This window comes from Megachile rotundata, chromosome 12, assembly GCF_050947335.1.
Source record: "Megachile rotundata isolate GNS110a chromosome 12, iyMegRotu1, whole genome shotgun sequence".
NCBI classification, from domain to species: domain Eukaryota; kingdom Metazoa; phylum Arthropoda; class Insecta; order Hymenoptera; family Megachilidae; genus Megachile; species Megachile rotundata.
Window position 1 is genome coordinate 2,083,227 of NC_134994.1, and position 20,987 is coordinate 2,104,213.

The 20,987-nt window shown below is 27.7% G+C and overlaps 1 protein-coding gene across 11 annotated transcripts in view; it reads right to left on the bottom strand.

The window, feature by feature from the left end:
* RhoGEF2 (Rho guanine nucleotide exchange factor 2) overlaps window positions 1-20,987 on the bottom strand; it is a 100,316-nt gene that overhangs the window by 56,353 nt on the left and 22,976 nt on the right. For 5 of the 11 annotated variants that reach the window (XM_076537989.1, XM_076537995.1, XM_076537991.1 and 2 more), the window contains 13 exons: window positions 13,673-13,914; window positions 12,026-12,247; window positions 10,982-11,230; window positions 10,019-10,300; window positions 9,861-9,950; window positions 9,679-9,792; window positions 9,492-9,590; window positions 9,329-9,421; window positions 9,063-9,256; window positions 8,684-8,973; window positions 7,996-8,169; window positions 7,761-7,817; window positions 1,824-2,009 (listed from right to left, as the gene is read on the bottom strand). In XM_076537989.1, coding sequence (XP_076394104.1) covers window positions 1,824-2,009; window positions 7,761-7,817; window positions 7,996-8,169; window positions 8,684-8,973; window positions 9,063-9,256; window positions 9,329-9,421; window positions 9,492-9,590; window positions 9,679-9,792; window positions 9,861-9,950; window positions 10,019-10,300; window positions 10,982-11,230; window positions 12,026-12,247; window positions 13,673-13,914 — 2,292 coding nt within the window. Of the gene's footprint in view, window positions 1-1,823; window positions 2,010-7,760; window positions 7,818-7,995; window positions 8,170-8,683; window positions 8,974-9,062; window positions 9,257-9,328; window positions 9,422-9,491; window positions 9,591-9,678; window positions 9,793-9,860; window positions 9,951-10,018; window positions 10,301-10,981; window positions 11,231-12,025; window positions 12,248-13,672; window positions 13,915-16,799; window positions 17,004-20,987 lie in introns of those variants that run through there. The other 6 variants (XM_012282110.2, XM_003701892.3, XM_012282103.2 and 3 more) reach the window with 4 other exon arrangements.

Genomic DNA, 20,987 nt, shown 5'->3' on the forward strand with positions numbered 1-20,987 from the left:
CTCAGGTTTCTAAAAAATAACAGAGAATGTCGACTGTAATTTTTTTCCTGCTTAAATATTTATGCAAAAGTGCTTCTCTAATTATATCTTGGTATTTTTGAGAGGACAAACAATTTTTTTTAACTAACCAAAGAATTTTACATGTATAAAAGGATCACTTCTTAACATTCCTTCTTATGTTTACTAAAATCGGTTGTAACATGTATAAATATATAAACTGATACAAAAGTAGATCATTAAATTTTGTTATGCGCATTAGATACACGAAACATTCAGAGGAATCAACACTGTATTAGCACTGTACTAGCTTTACAAACGCACTGTTTTTAAGAACTCAGCATGTCGTACGTGATTGTATGTAGAACATTTAAATAAGTTTGTTTTACCGTTTAAGTGTTACGTATAATAAAATAAAATACTTAAAACAAAATACTTATAATTTTTAAAAATGTACGTTATTTTGTAAATAATGTGTACATTAAAAAAGAACTTTAGTGTTAACGTAAACCACGTCCATAAATAAAATATAAACTACATCACATTATAATTTTTAGAGCAAGGTTTCAAGCAACTTTCAAGGTTATAGAGAATGTTATGTGTAGCATTTAAATAATGAAAAAAATATTATTTATAAATATATAAATAGACATGTATATATAAAAAAAGTATTCTACATATAACATGTACACTCGCAATGTAAGTTTCTATAGAAAAAATTACGATCTAGGAGAAATGTCACATCAATGTACAGTTAACAAATTTTCGAATTTATATGTATTTAAAAAATTTAGAGATGTTCACAATTACAAGCTTGCAAATTTATAACTTCACATATTTTCAATTTGAAAATTTAGTAATTTACGGATTTAAAAATACGGAAATTTGAGAATTTGATAATTTAAGAATCTAGATATTTAAAAATGAACATTTTGTAAAATTAAAAGATTTGGGAATTTGGAAATCTAAGCTTCTAGGGTTTTGTGTATTTGACGATTTAGTAACATAAATATTTAAAAATTTCAGAATTTGAAAATTAAAAAGGTTGCAAAAATTAAAAAATTTAAGTATTCGTAAATTTACAAATCTTCAAATTTAAAACTTAGAATTTGAAAATTTGATAGTGTCAAAAATTGAAATTATCAGAATTTGATAATTTATAAGTTCAAGAACTTTTAGAAATGACTGAATTTGGAAATTTGAAAAACTGAATATTTGATAATACAAAATTGAAAATTGTGAAATTTAGAGGTTTGAGACATTTGGAAATTTGGAAAATAAAAAGTTTAGAAACTCAAAAGTTTGAAAGTTGGAAATATAGTACTACAACTACCAAGCGTCCAAAATAACCGTTTCAGGTTTGATATTCTGTATTACAAAATGTTATTGCTGTACTTTTGTCAAAGTATCTATCAAATTTTGTTGAGATAAAGAACGCTTGTATATGTTAATTGATGCTTCAGTATTTACTTGTTTACTTTCTACTTTACTTTGAGTTTAAAATTAAGTTTTCGTTTTAAAGATAAAAAATTTTGTCAATTTGAAAATTTCAAGTTTACATATTTGATTTTTCAAAATTGAATTAATAAAATTCCTCACGAATTTTATCTAAATAAGACCTCAGTTGCACTCGGGTATCACAAATTCACATTAAACAGTGCATTTCTAAGCCATCACAAGTTACTCCCTTAAACAATAATAAAAAACAAATGGGAACATTAAATCACTAAAACACACAATTAATAAAAAATAAATAGTAACAACGAACACCGAAGCGGAGCTTCTTCGATCCAAATAGACTTATTAGATATTCACGCGATCTTTACCATCACCCTTCAGTTTTCGATTCAGTCTGTTCCTGCATCTCTCCGACGAAAGTCTGAAGCTAGCAAAGCTAGCGATCAGAGGCGAGGGGTTATTAGTCGTTGAATAAGGGTTGTGATCCGGTTCCCCCTCCAAGGGGTCACGCAACTGTTGCAGCTCGACCATGTGCACTCCTCTCGGTTCCAATACTGGCAAAATGATCGGGACAGATGATTTCTCTGTAGTTCTCGCGGCAACAACCGAACTGACACTAATTTCTCTTCAAGCTCTGCTCTCGCTTCTTTTTCGCGGAGACTGTGTTTCGTTTCCGGTTAGACCCCACCAGATCGCTCCCCCGCTCGTTTTACAACCACGTTGTAGATTCGTACACAAGCATACGTGTACGAATCTACGAGGTGTGCGTGGATTCTGATTTTTGAAACCCTCCGGACTAACCCTCCAGGAACATTGGGGGTGATCTTCAAGATATTGATGTGCTTGACCCGACACTCTTTTTCAAATTTTCACACCTTTTAACCGAGTTTTTTTTTTAAATTTAAGGACACTGATAAATATACAGATTTTTTATTTCTAGATTGACACGATTAACGAGTTGATTCCTATGCAGCGAAAGGGATAAATGTACCGGAAGTAAATGTTATCAACATTTATTTTTCATTATAATTACAGATTGCTCTTTATATCATTATATAAAAAATGTTATGTAATGATATAAATATTTTAATAAAATGTAATATTATATAACATTTGATATCATTATATCACGAATTGCTTGTTTTGGTAAACAATTTTGTAGATGGATAACACTGATTTGTCAATCTGAGTTGTACGAACTGAATCTATTAGTTGAACTTATCATTAACGATAAGCGATTTTATAATAAAGTTTTAACGCTTTGTTACATGACGATTTAAAAAAAAATAACTAAAATTTTTACAAATAATAATAAGAAAATTACAATAAAAAAATATTTTCGATGAAGAAAGTTACAAAAATATCTTGTAGAAGCACAAAAAAATGTAATCACTAAAGATAAGAAATGTTTTCAATAATTTCAGTGATTATGAAATCTGCAATGTATTTATGGATAACAAAGTATAAGAATTATAAGTAAATATTTCCTGCGTAAAATATATTAAAAACAAAATCATACATTTCAATTTTGCATCATGACAAGATACATAAGAAACTGAACTTGAAAAAATAAAAGATGTTTTTAATTATTTCACTAATTATGAAATCTATTATGGATTTATGTTTCACAAAATACAAGAACTTTATAGCGTATTATGTTACAGATTATCGCTCAATACAGTAAAGAGTTAAAAAGATATTTAAATTTTAAGACTGCACAAATTTAGCATAAACTTCTTAGAAATGTGTAGCCGACAAATTCATAAACCAATAATTATCAGGAGATGAAGCAAAACATTTGAAAATAAAAATATGAGGTTGCCTTATATTACATGAACAACTATAAATTTTCAAAGTAAAACGCATAATCTTCTAAAAAGTGTGATATATAACACATTTTTATCAAGAGAAATTTTCATTTTTGCAACTAAATGAAGTGATGACTGCCAATACATGATCAACTACTAATAAAAACATCATAATGCTACAAAATGCTATATTAACTAACAATAAGTGTTCCCGTTTAAACAGCCATTTTAAAACACGATTTTTGCAAACTTATTGAACAAAATCTGTAAACCATACGATGGACTGTACAATTCAATTTAGATAAACTGAACTTGACATTTATTATGTTCGTTGTGTATAAATATATAAATTAACCGTTTTTTAATTTTTTCGAAATTCAATATGTAATCGTTCTTTTGTGATAATTAGTTAAGTTAAATAAAGCTTCTGTTTTATAATTATTTAAGAGTTAATAAACAATCGTATGTTTGAATATAGTCCAAATTTAGACACTTATTAACATATTATATTTATTAAATCGCATAAATTTGTTGATCGGAAATGCCAAGAAATCTTTTACGTTCAATTAAATAAGAATTCTGTCGAACAAATTACACAATGATGTGCTCCTGCAACTAAATTTGCATTTCATAAGAACGAATGTGTTTAGTAAGTTTGTATTTTATATTAACAGATTATGAAAACTGATTTATAAACATAGTAAAAAAATGAAAACAATTACATTAATTACACATTTATAATTATGTAACATTGCACATTGTAAAAATTGGCATACAATGACTGAAAATTTGTACATATACTAATAATTAATCATTTTAATTTTAAGTTAATTTTAATTAACTTAATAAATCATGTACGAAACTTTTAACAGAATCACAAAATGTGCAATGCTGTGTTTCTTATTAATTTTACAAATTGTACAAAATTAATTAAACGTTTGAATTTAGAAATTTACTGTATTAAAAAATAAAAATATATTTAAAAATGTAATTCTTATAAATTCTTAATAAAATTAGATATATTAATTATTGCTGTAGTGTAAAATTATTCTGCATGACATTTTCTATACTATATGTACAGGTAATTTTGAAGTAACAACCAGTATTTTTATAAGCAGCTGTGTTAAAAATTTATATAATTATAACTCATGACTCAAACGCTCTTGAAAAATAATTCTTTTATCAAGAACATTTGTAATATCCGTCACGTCATCTAACATTAAAAAAACCGAAACATAATATCATCTTTATAAATGTGCCTAAGCTTGCTGTTCTTGGCTATTCATTATGTTAAATGTAATTTTTGTGGCAAAAAATAATGAAAGTTGTTTAGGAAGATCGAATACTTTTGTTTAATACCAATATATATATATATTTGTTTTTCTTTTTTGAAGTGATTAAGTTATTGACTATATACTACGATTATAAGAATGAAAAAAAATTTTTTTATTTCTAATGACAAAGGTGGGCATTAAAAAAATCTACTGCTATAACTCTGCAAATTTTCAATAAAAGCGTTTATAGAAATTTATATTATTACTTCATGCATATGATGCGTATGTTGAATTTATAGTTCTTGTTGAATAAATTCGCAAAAGTCGCATTAAATTGTCAAAGTATTTTTAATGATGTTATAAGATTTTCCCTTTAGTGCTTTTCTTTTTTGTTATTGAATTAATATTATTTGATTGATTATTTTAGTTATTAATAGTTGTGAATTCATAACATCTATAAGCGATAACCTTGCAACAGTTAATATGTCTCAGAGAAACTGTTTCGAGAATGTCATATATACAGTTAATCAATATTTTTCATAATTTTTGTTATTTTAGAAATATTAAATCCGATTATTCCTCTCGAATATTCTTTTACTGAAACTTGTCAAGCTTACGTGTAAACTAATAATAATTTTTAATTTTTTAAATTTAATATATTTGATAATAAACAATGAGTACACCCTGTATATAAACACAAATCTCTGTTATTGAGATTTCAAGCCCACTTTTCGCGGTTTCCTCTGTTCCGCTCTTCCTTCCTTCCTCTCCTTTTCAACAAAGTCAGTAGAGAAAAATTTAGCCTACACTTGGCGCGTACACATTTTCTGAAACTTCCTTATCGCATAGTGCGATTATTGTAACAGTACGATTTCGATAAAATCCACCTACACTCGCAGTTTCATATATGAATCGTCATTTATGTATTTCAACTTGACACTGCTTTCTTTCAACACATTTGTTTATGCAAGATTAACGTTTATTTGTGAAACATAATTATATCATATTTTTAATATATTTTATCTGAACATGATATTCAACACAAACATTTATTAATGTACGTAAAAAAAAAACAGAATATGAAAATGTACGAATAATCACTTTTTAAATTAGAATTTAAGGATTCTGAAATTTCAGAAATTTAAAACTTAAAAAAAATTGAAATTTCTGAATTACTGAATTTTTTAACCCCAAAATTTTAATTTCAATATGGCGCGATTACAAGTCGTCGGAATTTAAAAAATTTCTAATTTTGTAATCTTGTAGTTCTGAGGCTTTAGGACTATCAAAAATCTTTATAATTTTCGAATTTTTTAATTTTTTAAATTTTCGACTTTTGAAATTTCATAATTTTTACATTTCAGAACTACAACGTATTTTTATATAGGATTTTAGAGTTTTTAAATTTGAGACTACGACATCGAATTTATGGGTTATTTAAAATTTTTGAATTTTTTAACGTTAAAATTTGATCAATTTGGAATTTTAGAATTTTTTGAATTTTTGAATTTTTTTTCTTACTGTCAAAAGTGAATCTCAGTTCATGAGAATTTGAGAAGTCCCGTTATAAACTGATATAATTGTCCTTCTTAGAATCTGCAAATCAGTGAACAAATATATGAGTCAGTACCCATTATTGTCTTCAACACAACTAGTTCTTTTTACTACTATTTCCATAGAACCTATTTCCCAAAAATCTGTATAAACTTTATCAAAATTGCACTCGTTTACTTAAAAGAGAATGTTGATAAGGAAAATCACAAAACACCATACAATTTCACTTCCTAAATAATCTATAAAGAAGAAAACTTGATACAGTGTTTAGATTCTTTTTTAACTCACGCGTGGAAATATTTTTTCAACGAGAGAAATAAATTCTGTTCACAATTTCTGACGAATACGTATAATTTTAACGAGACAAACACTTGTTAACAATGGCTGTCGTGACCTACGTTCGTCAAAGAACGCCTCGTTCGAAATGAAGTCAGTAAACTTCAAGATAGTGGATAACGTGGACGGAAAAGAAAAGAAATGAACGAGACGTATTTACATCTACAAACAAGCGTATGCAATTATAAGCCTCTACGACAATGGAACATGAAACAAAACATTGGAGTATTGCAAGAAAACTGTCGCAGTAAAAAAATATAGAATTTGTACGTTTAGTGAGACGATGTAATGAATACTATGTTTTATTATAAAGTATGAAATGATATTTGTTTAATATTAAAATGTAATCTTTAATAATGAATTGAACCTCTGAATGCCTGCTTAATGTTGAAATATTACACTTTTCTCGGTGTAAAATAACATACTGGATATTTAAAAATTGCTCTACATCTGTGATGGCCTAGTTCTTTTGAAATTAAAATTACTTATCATAAGTAAATATGTAATAATTTTAGAACTGTTCCAGGTGTAACATGAATAAAACGTAGAGTTAGTTCTGAGAATTGTGTTAAAATTAACGGCATCTGACGAGGTATCTCGTTATAAACTGATTAACACGACTTGACCGTGTTATATGTATGTAAAAAAAGAAGTTATATTTACTACTTATTGCTCGCATTAATTAAAGAATTAGGATACACATCAATATAAAATTTTTGAACGAAGAATGATTTTGATATAGTGCATAAAATAATATAAACACAAAAAAGATGTGTCATTGTTCCTAAAAAAAACATAAAATGTCAAGACTTATTGATAGTAGCAGTTCAATGATAAATATTGTAAAACAAAACGTAGCTACATAAATTTCGTCCTTAACACAATCATTTATAAGGTAAAGAATACATTTTGCACAAACAAATGATTCTTATTTACATCCATTAATGAACAATAATATTTTGAAACTAATGGCTAATATATAAAATTCAAAACAATTAGAAATACTGAATTCTATATGTCAAATTATTGTACAATAATATTATCGATTTAAGCATTTTTAACAAAATGTATTTCAGACATTTAATCAGAAATAATAAATTATATAATAAAAATAAGTACAATTAAAAATTTAGTGTTTGTGTTTCATTACACAATGTTTATAATAAAACATAAAAAATGAAGAAAAGCATTTATTGAAATATTGAAAATAGTTGTCCCTGATGCTACATTCTTTTAATGTAAAAAGTAAAAGAAATTGTATTGTATATGAGGAATAATTGTATTATTCTTGGTTCTACTTTATATAGTAATTTAATAAATAAAATGTACTTACCATTTTCTCCATCAGTCAGTGCACCAGTGTCCTCCTCGCTCTTTTTGATTTTATCAACTGTAACCACAAAATTTTGTATACTATTAACTGAAATGAATTGTTAAATAACGATTGTATACTTTTATTGGTCGTATTCTATACATTACGTCCACGGATACGTATATACGTACAGAAAAAGAATAGTAAAACAGAAGTTCTATATCCTATTATGTCGTGTAATATTTAAAATACTTACTATGAAGCATATGATTTTGAGAATGGTGGTGATGATGTGATGATGGAGGTTTTCTTTCAGGTCTAATACGTTCCATCAATTTGCTTATACGATCTCTTTCTTTTCTAACCAATGGTCCTGGACAACTTTCTTCTACTACACGAACACACTGACGGTGAACACTTAGAGAACAATCTATAATGAAAAATACAGTTTTTATTAGCCTAATTTTGGCTTTTTACAAGTTGTCTTTTGTTTACGTTACGAACTAATATTTATAACATAGAAAGATAATAACAATATTATATTAGTAGACTAATAAGATAGAAGTATAGTTAGAAAGTGGTATAATATAGTAGTAGTAATAGTAAAATGGTAATAGTAAAATGGTAAAAACTGTAAGCGTCTTACAAATAAAACTTTTATATTTATTATGGACAGAAATTTTTGAATTCGAAAGTTTGAAAATTATAATAATAATAAAGCTTCTGCAACGAATTACGTTGGCAGAAGTTTCGCTTCAATAATAAAATAGTAGGATAATAAAATAGCAGTGTAGCAGAATGGTAAATTAGCAATATAGTGAAATAGTAAAGTAGCGATATAATGGGACACGTAATTTCATTTGATCTTTAATCTCAAGCAAAAAATAAATAAACAAAAATATTAAAGACAAATAATTAATAATAAAATATAATTTAAAACATACCACTACATAAATATCCTTGAGGTCCAATTCCGCCAATGATATGTTGACAATGATTGCAGTAAGTAATAGTGAAGTATTGATGAGCTACAAAATGATGGCCCCTGATTGTCATTTTTCTTGACTTTCCCGTAAGCAAACGCACTTTAATATTCGTTTTATCTTTCGCAACGAAAGTAGGTACTCGTTCAAGTGATACTGGCCGCACTTGAAAAATTTTTGTCAAAATTGTTGCTAAACCAGCTGCTGTAGTGAACTGTCGCAAATCTACATTCTCCTTCTCTATATCTTCTCTGAAATATAAAAAACCATAATAGCGTAAAGTAAATTATCACAAAATAATAGAAATTAATATTGCATAAATTTCAATAAGTAAACTTACAAATAAGGATCCATCTTAGGTAAAAGATACGTTTCTATAATTTTTGTCTCTCGTGCCCTGTCAGATGCACTTTCATCCAACTGCGCATCGCTTGGACCAAATAACGTACCTAATCCAGCTGTTCTTTTTTGTTGAAAATCTGTAAGCTGCGCGTTCAATTCCTCTTTTGCGCGTATACGCGCTTTCCAAAAAATCTAGCAGAGAAAAGATGTTTTATATGATCACACGATAACAATTAAAATATTTATAAACAATAAAACTCATACCTTTCGCAGAATCTCTTCCTTATCAGATTCTTTCAAAAGAACATCATCTATTTCATGTGCAACGTTTTCCTCTACATTATGCAGACGAAGAGGCTACAAAAAAATTTGATAATTGAACATTGTGTTTATGCGTTAAAAGATATATTTGTTTTAAATTACTTACTGCACCAGGTACTAAAAAACTAGAATGAATTTCATATGCCCACTTTCTCATTTCTTTAGTATTGCCTTCTTTGTACAGATCCGTTACTAAATAGAACAACTACAATAATATGAATAATTTTTATATAATTTTGAATAATAATAAACATCTTAAAACATTATAATTTTGTGTCCTCTATAATACTTACCAGACTGGAGGGATCACTATTTGATAAAACATAATTAATAAATACAGCGAGATGTGCATGGTGTTCCCATAATCGAGATAAAGATTTAAATGGACCATGATCTTCTAACTGGCCCTGAAATTACAGTAATCTTCAATAAAGTATTTATCCAAATTAGAGTGATCTTCATATTATGAACTTACAACTTCTTGATCACTCATATCATCATCTTCCATTGACATGATTGGTCGTTGCAATGTAGGCAATCCAGGAATGCTTTCGTTTAGCATTGTCTGTAAAGTAAACTTGAAATTAACTATGCCCTACACTCAATTGAGGTAATTAGATTTCCAACACTTACATCATTTATAGTAGAATTAGAAGTATCATTCCCTGGACTTGCAACTGGATATGGCGGAGGTGGAGTTCCTGGAGGAGTGATATGAGGCAATTCGTCTATATCAATGTCACTATGCCTCACATGCCTTGGAGGAGAAAGATCATTCATTGATTCTGATGCTATTAAACGTCTACTAGCTTCTGATGGAGAAATGGTTGTTGTTCCCAGTTGTTCAGGACTGGATTTTGTTCGTTGGTGCTTATTGAGTGAATTTGAAGAACCCAAATTTGCACCCTGTGAAAGCTATAATAAAAATCGAATATTTCTTCATTAAATAATACATAATAATGAACAAAATGTTATCAATTATACATTAAACATTTATATAAACTAAGTCTGTGCAATTCATTATGCAATAGAGTAGTAAGATATATGCATATTAACAATAACTTTGTACATGTATGTATAATATAATGACTGATAAACACTGCAATCACAAAACTGACTAAAAAATATCTATATATCAAACAAGTATTAACAAATATACTGAATAACCATAAACACATTCAATAATATTTTGGTTACAACCACATTTGAAGAAACATTACTTAACGGAATTTGATACTAGTCAGGTAATAATGTTTTGGCAGTAAGTACAGATCTTTTATAAAATAATGTTTGACATCAACTTTTGAGATATGTATATGTATTATATAAAGTAAAGATGCTTACTACAAAATGTAAACAATATATTCGCACAATGCAGGTACTTAACTGTCATTATGTATTATGATGATCCAGTATGTAAAGTGAAACATGTATCCAAATCTTTAAAAACGTGACAATAGAAAACTACAGAATTATCCAGTAGAAAAATGAGTTAATTGCAGAAGTATACACAGTGCTGTCATGTGATACTTCCTTTTTACCATGCATTTTTTATATAAATTATTCATTTAATAACTTAGCAGCTAGACTACTTACAGAGTTAGGTATGCCATGACTGGTGGTTGAGGGCATTACATGAGTCAACAGATGACGTTCCAGCTCCAACTGGGCTACGTTGTGCGTATTTGTAGTAGGCGGAGGTCTGGGAGGCAATGGTGGCGGAGACAGGCTTTGCATGGACAAGGATTTACGAGATGGTAGAGGCGGTGGTACATCACCACTGCTACCACTCAAGGGTGAATAATAACCCGGGGAACATGAGGTGTTTGTTACCAATGAGCAAAGCTGTAAGACACAACAAAAGCTGGTTAGATAAAGTTAGCAGAAGCTTGAATACATCCCTATATGACTGAATTTGAAAATTTCAACTGTAATGCATATATACTTTACGCAAAACTTATACCTGTATAGCTCAAAAAATGGACACGCATGAAAATCCAATGTAAGTCTTGTCATATTTTCTCATTATGTACTATGGTATACAATAAAAGACGTATCAAATTATTGAACTGCTACACAATCAATGATAAAAAAAATAATGTCCAAATATTGATCATATGCTTTCTATCAATAAAAATATACATCTTAATATCATGCCGAGCAACTATTTAATACATTGAACAGCATAGGCTAGTACTGACAAACACTGATATTAAAGCCAGGCACAAAAAATATATAGGGATATAAGAAATGTTAATGAATTAAGCGTTAAAACGATTTCACATTTCTATGAATACAATTATGTATAATAACGTGACATTTATGATATAATATACAAGACATTCCATGTAACTGAAATGGGTTATATCATTATAATAACTTGGAACATGAAAAAAACAATTTAAAAGCAGTTAAATGATTTTACACTTATTACATTTGTAAATATGATTAATTTTATGCGATTTCATATTTTAAACATCATCAAAGATATACTCCATCCCAGTTTATGAAACATCCCTTATACAAATAACTAGTTTACAGGTATAAAATTGATTGATGCAGTACATTAGTGCAATAAACAGAAACCTTAAAATAATTTCAGCATTTCATTAAAGCACATTACAAGGGAAAAAACCAGACCTGTTCATTGGTTGTTATTGCAGCTAGTTGTTCCTGTAGGGTGCGTACCCTCCTTTCTGCACCTGCCAGTTCTGCTTGTAATGCTACGATATTAACATTACCACTGCTAGTACTAGCCTTTGCTAGGTCGCTACGAAGCTTATCAACATAACTTTGTTCCTTCTCCAACATAAGCTGGAATGTATGAACACGCTGAGTTTCCAGCTGCCGCTTTTTCTCAAACTAAAACATATCAAAATGCATAAGATAATTTCAACTGTCAATCTATCCATATTTCATGATCTTTATTATCCATTAGAAAAGAAAGAAAAATAAAATATATATACCAAAATGGAAAATAATTATTACATACCAATGTAATTTGTTTTACAATACATGTACAAAATTTTATTCGCGTACATCATCAAGGGGTACATCTTCATCAGAAGTTAATCATATTATAAAATCAAGCCCATTTATTGAATATTTAAATCGTCTTATATGTAAACATTTCTAATTAAAAATATAAAAAATATTATTCATAACCTAACAGTTTCCTATATCAAGATGTTTGCTAACTACCTCATATATCAAACTAAGAGATAAGTTGAATAAATGTAAAAAAAAGAGCTAACATAGATAATCAGCATACTTAATGCATTTTTAATGCATCTTAATGACTCAACAGTATAAGAAACTTATGATTTTCTTAATGTAAATTTTATTATCAAATATCCTGTTAGTATATCTAATATATCCTATACCAAGATTAAACCAATACTTTGGAAGATCTACTACATGTTAAAATTGATTTTTTTATCTTTTAATTGTAGGCTTTCGGGACCTTGGAATTTTCAAATTGTGTGTCATTATGACTTAGAAGCGCTGAGCTTTTCAGGCTCTTACGACTTTAGAATTTTGAAACCTTGGAATTATGGAATTGTGAAACTTTGAAACTTTGGAATCTGAAAATGTTTAGCTTTTGTGACTTTAAAGTTGTAATTTTGGGATATTGGAACTTACAGATTTTGGGACTTTAAAATTATAAAGCCCTAGAATTTTCGAACTTTAGAATTTAAATATTTTTTAATTCTTAAACTATGAGACAGTAGAATTTTTTAACTTTGCAACTATGGAACCCTAAAACTTTGAAACTTTGAAATGTCAGGACTTAGAATTCCAGAACTTCGAAAGTGTGAAATTAAAAAATGGTTGTACCCTAGGATTCAGGAAAATAACGCATTCAAGCATGCTGATTTATAAAAAGTTTTATAAAAATTCGTATTCGAAAGTAACTTCAATCCATAAACATAAAACTCTACTGCACACTATTGTAGAAGTCTAAACTAGGTTTAGACATGAAATAAGCAATTTTGTTTTTCAAATAAAAATTAACCCCTAGCCATACTTGAACGAATTAGACTCATGCAACATTTAAAACTCGAATTTGTTATTACATTTCAATTTGAAGTTTAAGTCCAATCATAATTTGCATAGTAAGGGATGCTGAGTACAAAATTGACACTTAACACTTTAACTTCCTTTATGTGTTTTAATATCATTGCAATGGATCCATTTTAGGATCCATTATAGGTAAGCTGACTGACGTGTCTGACAAGTAACTCGTATGACAAGGGGTTAATTGTTCTTGGCTAATTTTGAACTTACATCAACAGGTTGAGGTCCAGTAATACGTGCATTACATTGTGCACCGGCTGCTGGAGCAGTCGATGCCCTATGTAACGAAGTTGCTGGTTGCGAGGGTGAAACCATCGTTGTGCCGGCTGATAAACTGACTGGTCGTTGATGTTGTCCACCCGTCACGCCAACCTGTAGTCCTGTGGCCGTCGTCACCGCACTACTTGTTGCAACTGACTTCTGTTGCACCATCAGTACCACCTGCGTCGAAGCTGCAACAAGAGTTCAAGGACGATGATTAGTCACCTTTCGCATACCTTAGCCGGTCCTTCCCCCGCGTTTGACCCTCCACCTTTCTTTTGAGAACTGCTTCAACAGTCATCACTTGTATTTTCTTTTAAATGATTCAGACTTCGATCAGTTCAACTTTTTTCAAGCAATTTGCATCAAATAAACTACAAACTTAATTCACTGTATTCTTCTTCGTTTCAAAAGAAACGATAGAACTAACAAGAAGAGCGAAATGATTTACCTCGGCTGTCTTATTTTAAATTGTCTACGAATTTTTTAAGTTATCTACACAACTAAATTTGTTCTTGTGAAAATATACCTATATTAACATTCGTAAAATTGAAAAATAATTGAAATAAGCGTAAAGAATAACTGAAGTAGAAAAAATAAAGAGGACTATAGATCATTTTTTAAAAGACTACGTTTTTTTATGCACAAGGGTATTTATATGAAGGCAATAAATATAGATGAAAGTATAACTACAGTTATTAATACTTTTTACGAATACTTTTTGATCTTCTGGCGCATAAAAAACGTCTTTTTAATTTTCATACTTACAAACTTATTTATTTCCATTATTCAATAATTGTGTATGGACCTTTGATTTATTTATTTTTAATTTAATTAGTGCGAGTCAAATGTCGATAGTTCTGGCATTAGAGTAAGAAAATAAGGAAATATTGTAAGCTTGATAGTGACTTTAATATTTTTCAATGAAAACATGAATTGTTAAAATTAATCGATAATTAATTATTTGCGTTATTGAAAATACATTTATAAATATAGTGCACATCCAATATCGAATATCTTATCGCATGAAAATGAAGGAAATGCTTGACTTTATTATATCAATAGTAATGATACCGAATATCACAACAACGATAAGATTAAACGATACAAAAAAGATAAAGCTTCGCGAATGTTTAACTTTAATATCCAAAAAAATAACATTGAAATACAAATTAGTACTCGCAAATAAAATAATATTACGACATTCATTAATTCACATGTCTGATTGAATAAACACGCCATTACTTTTATCATTTTACTTCTAATTCTGGAAATACATTTCGTCCATCGAGAAGTTTAATTAACAATAACTGAAAATTAAAATGACATCTCAAAGACTCGAGCATATTTTTCTGAATAAAAGCATCAGGAATGTGCAAGATTTTCGAAATGTTTGCATTGTTTTTGAAGTTGTAGATGATAGAGGGTATGTACTAAATCAAAGTTCATAATTTACACAATATTTGGTGACCTTTCATACTGATTTTACTAGTACTGTACAGATTTTATTAGTATCGTACTGATTTTGAAGCATCTGTACTAATAAAAATATTTCAAGTTATGTTGATTAATTTGTTAAATAATACACTTATTGGTTTTTAGAAAACTAATGATTAAATTTCATGTCCAAAATATTAAAAAAATCATTTATATAATTTATAGTTTTAAAACTTTGTAAGAATTATAATTAAGAAATAGAATTTCGTTATTTTTATTTTAATTCTGTTTATCCTTTTTTGCATCTGCCCAAAATGTTATATTAATTATTTATTAATATCAACATAAGACATAATTGATATTTCAAGGTTCTCAATATTTTTTGACTATATATATTAACTCCAAATTTAGGGTTTCTGTAATTTATAATTTGCGAATTTAAGAATTTAAAAATTTAGGAATTTGGGATTTTAAAAATCTGGAAATTTGGAAACTTGATGATTTCGAAATTTGGAAATTTTGGGTCAATATTTATTGACAATATAAAAATACTGATAATATTGTATATATACATATACATATGTATTGATCACTACAATTATTAAAAAGACATATTTATCGTCTGATATAATCCCTTCAATCTGGTAATTAAAATTTATTATAATACTCTTAATTGAAAATTAAACAGTAATTTCTTAATTTTAAATTCAATCTTAATTTTTAATTAAAACGAAATTTTATACGACAATTATCATTTCTATTATTATTGCTGACAATACTTCACACTTCCCTATTTTCCTTATTGGTGCCTTTTTAGTATTAACATGTTTCCATTATATGTAGAACCATGAACCATTATAGAACCATCATTAGCAGCAATAATATATTAATATTATATACAGGTGCCATTTTATTCATTGAATTTAGATAAATTAACTCTATACATCCTGTATGATAATACAAATAAGTTTTATTACTATAAAAAATGTTAATTATTAGCAGAAATTTTAATTAGAAATTAAATATCAAATTAAAGAAATTGTAGTAAAAGTTTAAGCTTAATTTTCACTTATACGAGATTCGATTAAAGGATAAATTTTAATCTAGGATTAGAAACGATCGAGTTACCAATTAAATTTTTATTGTTACTTAAAAGAAGTTTCAGTTAACGATTGGAATTTAACGGTTGAATGCAAATATCATCGATTAAGATGAATGCTTAAAGGTCAGATTATAAATTGAACTACAATTTTCAATTAAAGGAATCATTCCATTATCACTTACAATTTAGGTAATAATTATTTTTAATATTACAATATTATTCTCAATAACTCTTAATAATGATTTGTAACGCTGGTCACAAATTTATATTAGCATTTTTCTCCAGCTACACTAAATGGCTACACATAAATATTGGTCGAAAGATATTTATTAGGAATTTTTATGTTTGTACCGAATTCACCGTGAAAATTAATGGCCGTCCTACACAATGTGCAATACCGATCATATTTCATTAGAAGCATGAAACGTACAGGATGAAAAAAATGAAAATACGAGTAAGCCGTTCGAAAATGATATATTAATGGAAAAATTATATAATTGCAAGCATCGTAAACGTTCTAGAAACGGCTGAAAATACCGGAGTAGGGTTTTGCACGAGCTTTCTTCCAAGCTTGCCTCAGGTCGTACGTGGTTCGCGTCTTCATATAGACACAAATCGAAATAAACGTGTATTCGAAGGGTGATCGATTTTCTCGGGTAATAGTTTCTCGTGTTGACGATTTAAGGTTAAATTCCCGATACGCGCGCATCGGGAGCCGTGTCGTCTGCGAAACTGCGTAAAACGATGCCGAGCCGAGGCGATCCGACGAGTAGTAAGACATTCGTACCGAGAAACTTGGCCCCAGGTGTGTGTATTAATATGAATGACGAGATTCTTATGTTTACACACGACTAATCTCTCGTGTATGACCAGGCCTGGTCATTTGACTATACTGCAGCATCTTTCTAAATCGATTCTAATATTATTCGTACGCTTTTGGAACATACCGTTCCAATTGAGAAAGTAATTATAAAGAAAAGTTGCAATATTATTGTTACTTTCGACAGTAATGAAATTTTTTCTTTGTCGAACCATTTCTTCTTGTTACTGTTAAGCTTCAATGATTTGTTCTTCTTACTTATTATTAACTTTCAATTTGTTCGCTGCACTATTGGAATTCTGCGATATAAAAAATATATTTCTTTACAAAAATGTAAAATTATCATTCTTATTGATTTTGTTAGTATCTTTAGCCATTTTTCAGCAAATGTACTGATTTCAAATTATTTCAAATTAAAAATTATAACTTTTAGTTATGTTTTAACTAATGTATTGAAGGATTTCGAAGAATTGTTGTAATCTTGAAAATTAAATAGCTAATAATAACAACTATGATACTAATATTTACTAATATATTTAATTAATCGTGTCAATAATTTTCCTTTTACAATAATTATATATTCAACCTTATTATTCTTACATTTTCAACATTCTGTAATATTCTGTAATATTCTGTAATAATTGTAATCTTCTTAATTGGAAAAATAATAATTATATTCGATTATTTCTTAAAATTAATTTACCAAGAAAAATCTAAAATACATTTTTTACATTGAGTAAATGCAAAATTATTTTTTAAAGTTGATCTGGGCTTTGAGTCTATGTACATTTATATATGTTTGGATATGAAATTAAATATTTATTAATGTATCTATTTTATTATTACATAAAATTCACACAAATGCCAAATATAAACATCTATAATTCTCAGTAACTGTTACAATTCCTTTGAAATATTTGGCACCCTTATTTTGCTTCTGTTTAGTTCTTGTCTTTATTAAAAATAAACCGCCCATATCTAATAATACATCGAAAAAACTAATATACTAACAATTAAAATATATAAAATTTATTATTTTCTAGGTAAAAAAAATTAATTATGTAACTTCATTTGACAGCCATATTTTATTAATACTCAAAATTATTATTATTTCAATAATATATTTGTATCACAAGCTTAAATTGATGTTTCTTTAAATAAATACACCAAAACAACTATTAAATTTATTAAAATATATACACATAAACGTTTATTAAAATTATTTGATAAGCATATTTGATATTGTTGTACTTTATTGTAAAAATAAGTAATCACTCTACTTGCAACAAATAGAAAAACTCATGGCAATAGTATTAAACAAAAATCTAGCGAGGCCAGATGTAAATAAATAGAAGAAAATCATTATAATGATCAAAGAAACTAAACGGTCTCCGTTTTCAATTTTAATAATAATATAATTGTAATGCATAAAATTTCAAAAATTAATAAAACAAACAAATTCAAGAATATAAAGTACTAATGTGAAAATTATGAAATACATCATTTTAGTATATTATATCATACTCTCACTTTGCACTTGTTGTTTTATTAATCCCAAATTCAGTTAACTCTTTGTTATAGTCTATAGCAAATAGTCTATGAAATATTTGCTCAGTGTCAAATATATAAAGAAATAACAGAAATGCTGAAAACAATTCTTGTATTACGTGACTATAATTTTCCATTCTATTTCCTTAAAACGATGTAAAAGGGTCTTGCCGAATAAGGTAGTCAAAAATGCCCTTGAGCGAAATGAAATACCCAATACGTCAGACGATAGTATATCAAAAAAAAAATTTTACATCAAGTTTCAACCTCTTTATTTTTCCTATTTGATTTCGTACAAAAATTCTGAAAATTGTTCAGATGTTTTGATCACAAACTGCAGTTGTGAAGAATAAAAAGCCGAAAAAAAAAATCGGAAAAAATGCGATTTTTTATTAAAGATGTCAGAGCGTTTCCTTGATATTATCGTTAACAAAGAAAAGTTAATAGACACTGAATTAATTTAAATATAATTTTAGTTCAACTAATCGAACTAAAATAAAATGGCTTGTAAAGAGTGTTTAAAGTATGTGGGCGTGGAGACATAATTGTAGAAGATTAGATATATCTTCAGATTACAGTGTACCACGTAAATCAGATCTTCATGCTGCTTGTGAATTGATTTTAAATATTCATTAGCCCAGCGAAATCTGGATGCGTATAAGAGCTACCGTTTTACAAAATGATTAAGTAGGGCAACTAACGTACTTTGGAAAGTTATTACATTTGGACTTACAAAAAGTTTACCAAGTGTATCCTTAATACGAATATCTTGGAAACTGGATTAATTAATTTCAACAGAAGAAACTAAGAGAAAAAATCTAGTTGTAAATACGTGTTAGTTTTTCCAAATTTTATTTAAGATAGACCAACAACTTTATTTATAGAATAAACTGCTGTGCATAAGAATTAGAACACTTAATCTTTGTTAATTGTATAATTATATAATTTGTCTGAAGTACTAGATTTTCACATTTCCGGTAGCTTACATTAGATTAAATACCCCTTCATTTCTAATAATTTATCATATAAACGGCTAAATTAACAGCTTAATGAATCGAATCAACTTAACGAAGCTTATATTTATTCATAGATTAATTTGTAGCAATAATTAGACACCATTTAATTAAAATTGGTAGGAAAACTAATAGTAAAAATGTAAAAAATTGTGTCATAATCACAGAGTATGGAGGATATGTGAATGAAAATGGAGCGCGAAAAATATAACTTTTACTCAATTTCCATAAGAGGTACTAGATTGTAACGATAAATCCGTAACGAAAAAGAAATTTTGTACTCCATCTCTATTAACCTAAAAATCTGTAACTTTGAAGTAATACTTTAACGACTGATATTTACATTATTAATATTAATATTCATATTATTTTAATTAGCTGCATTAAATGCTAATTGCAATCCTAAGATTAGTAATTTTGCAGTGTACGTAGAACATCATCATCGGGCCAACTTTATTAATAATTAATTGTTGAAGGTAAGTATTATGCAATATTTGTGAATTAATATGATAGGAGTTAAAAATTCTGCGAAATGCGTAGTTGTCAAGGTATTTAAGTAAAAAAATATAAGATATTAGAGGAGGAAACAAGTGTTCAATGATGAATAAAAATAGAATAGACATGCATCGCAAGAAATGTTACATCAAAACAAGAAAACGCTATGAATTTATGGAACAATACAATACTATAATAAATATACACAGTGCGTACAGCAATGAGATATATAGAAATAAATGTTTCAAGTTTGGAAAAAGAATATGGTAATTTGAAAATTTAGAAATTATGGAATTTGATGATTTAGTAATTTAAGAATATATAATTTTTTAAATATAGAATTTTTTATTTTTTAATTTTTTAACCTAAAAAGTTACAAATTTTATAATTTAATAATTTAATAATTTTTCAATTTGGACATTTAGAGATACAAAAATGTCGAATTTTGTAACTAAAATTTTTCAGGTTTTATGTTTAAAAATTTATAGATTTTGTATTTTAAAAATTTGGAAGATTAGACATTAAAAGTTCGGAAATATGGAAATATAGAAATTTCAAGTTAAAAAGTTTTGTAATTTTCCAACTTTATTTAAAAATTATAAAAATTTAAAAGTTCTGTAATATGAATGTTTAGAAATTTAGAAATTTAATATCTTAAAAATATAAAAATATAAAATTTATAAGCTCAGAAACTTGGTGATGTGAAAATTGTAACATTTTTTAATTTACATATTTATAAATTCGGGGATTTGAAAATTCAGAAATATAGAAATAGGAGAGGAAATTTAACAATTAACAAATACAGAAAAATAAATTCTCCGAATTCAGAAATTAATTATCAGAAATTCA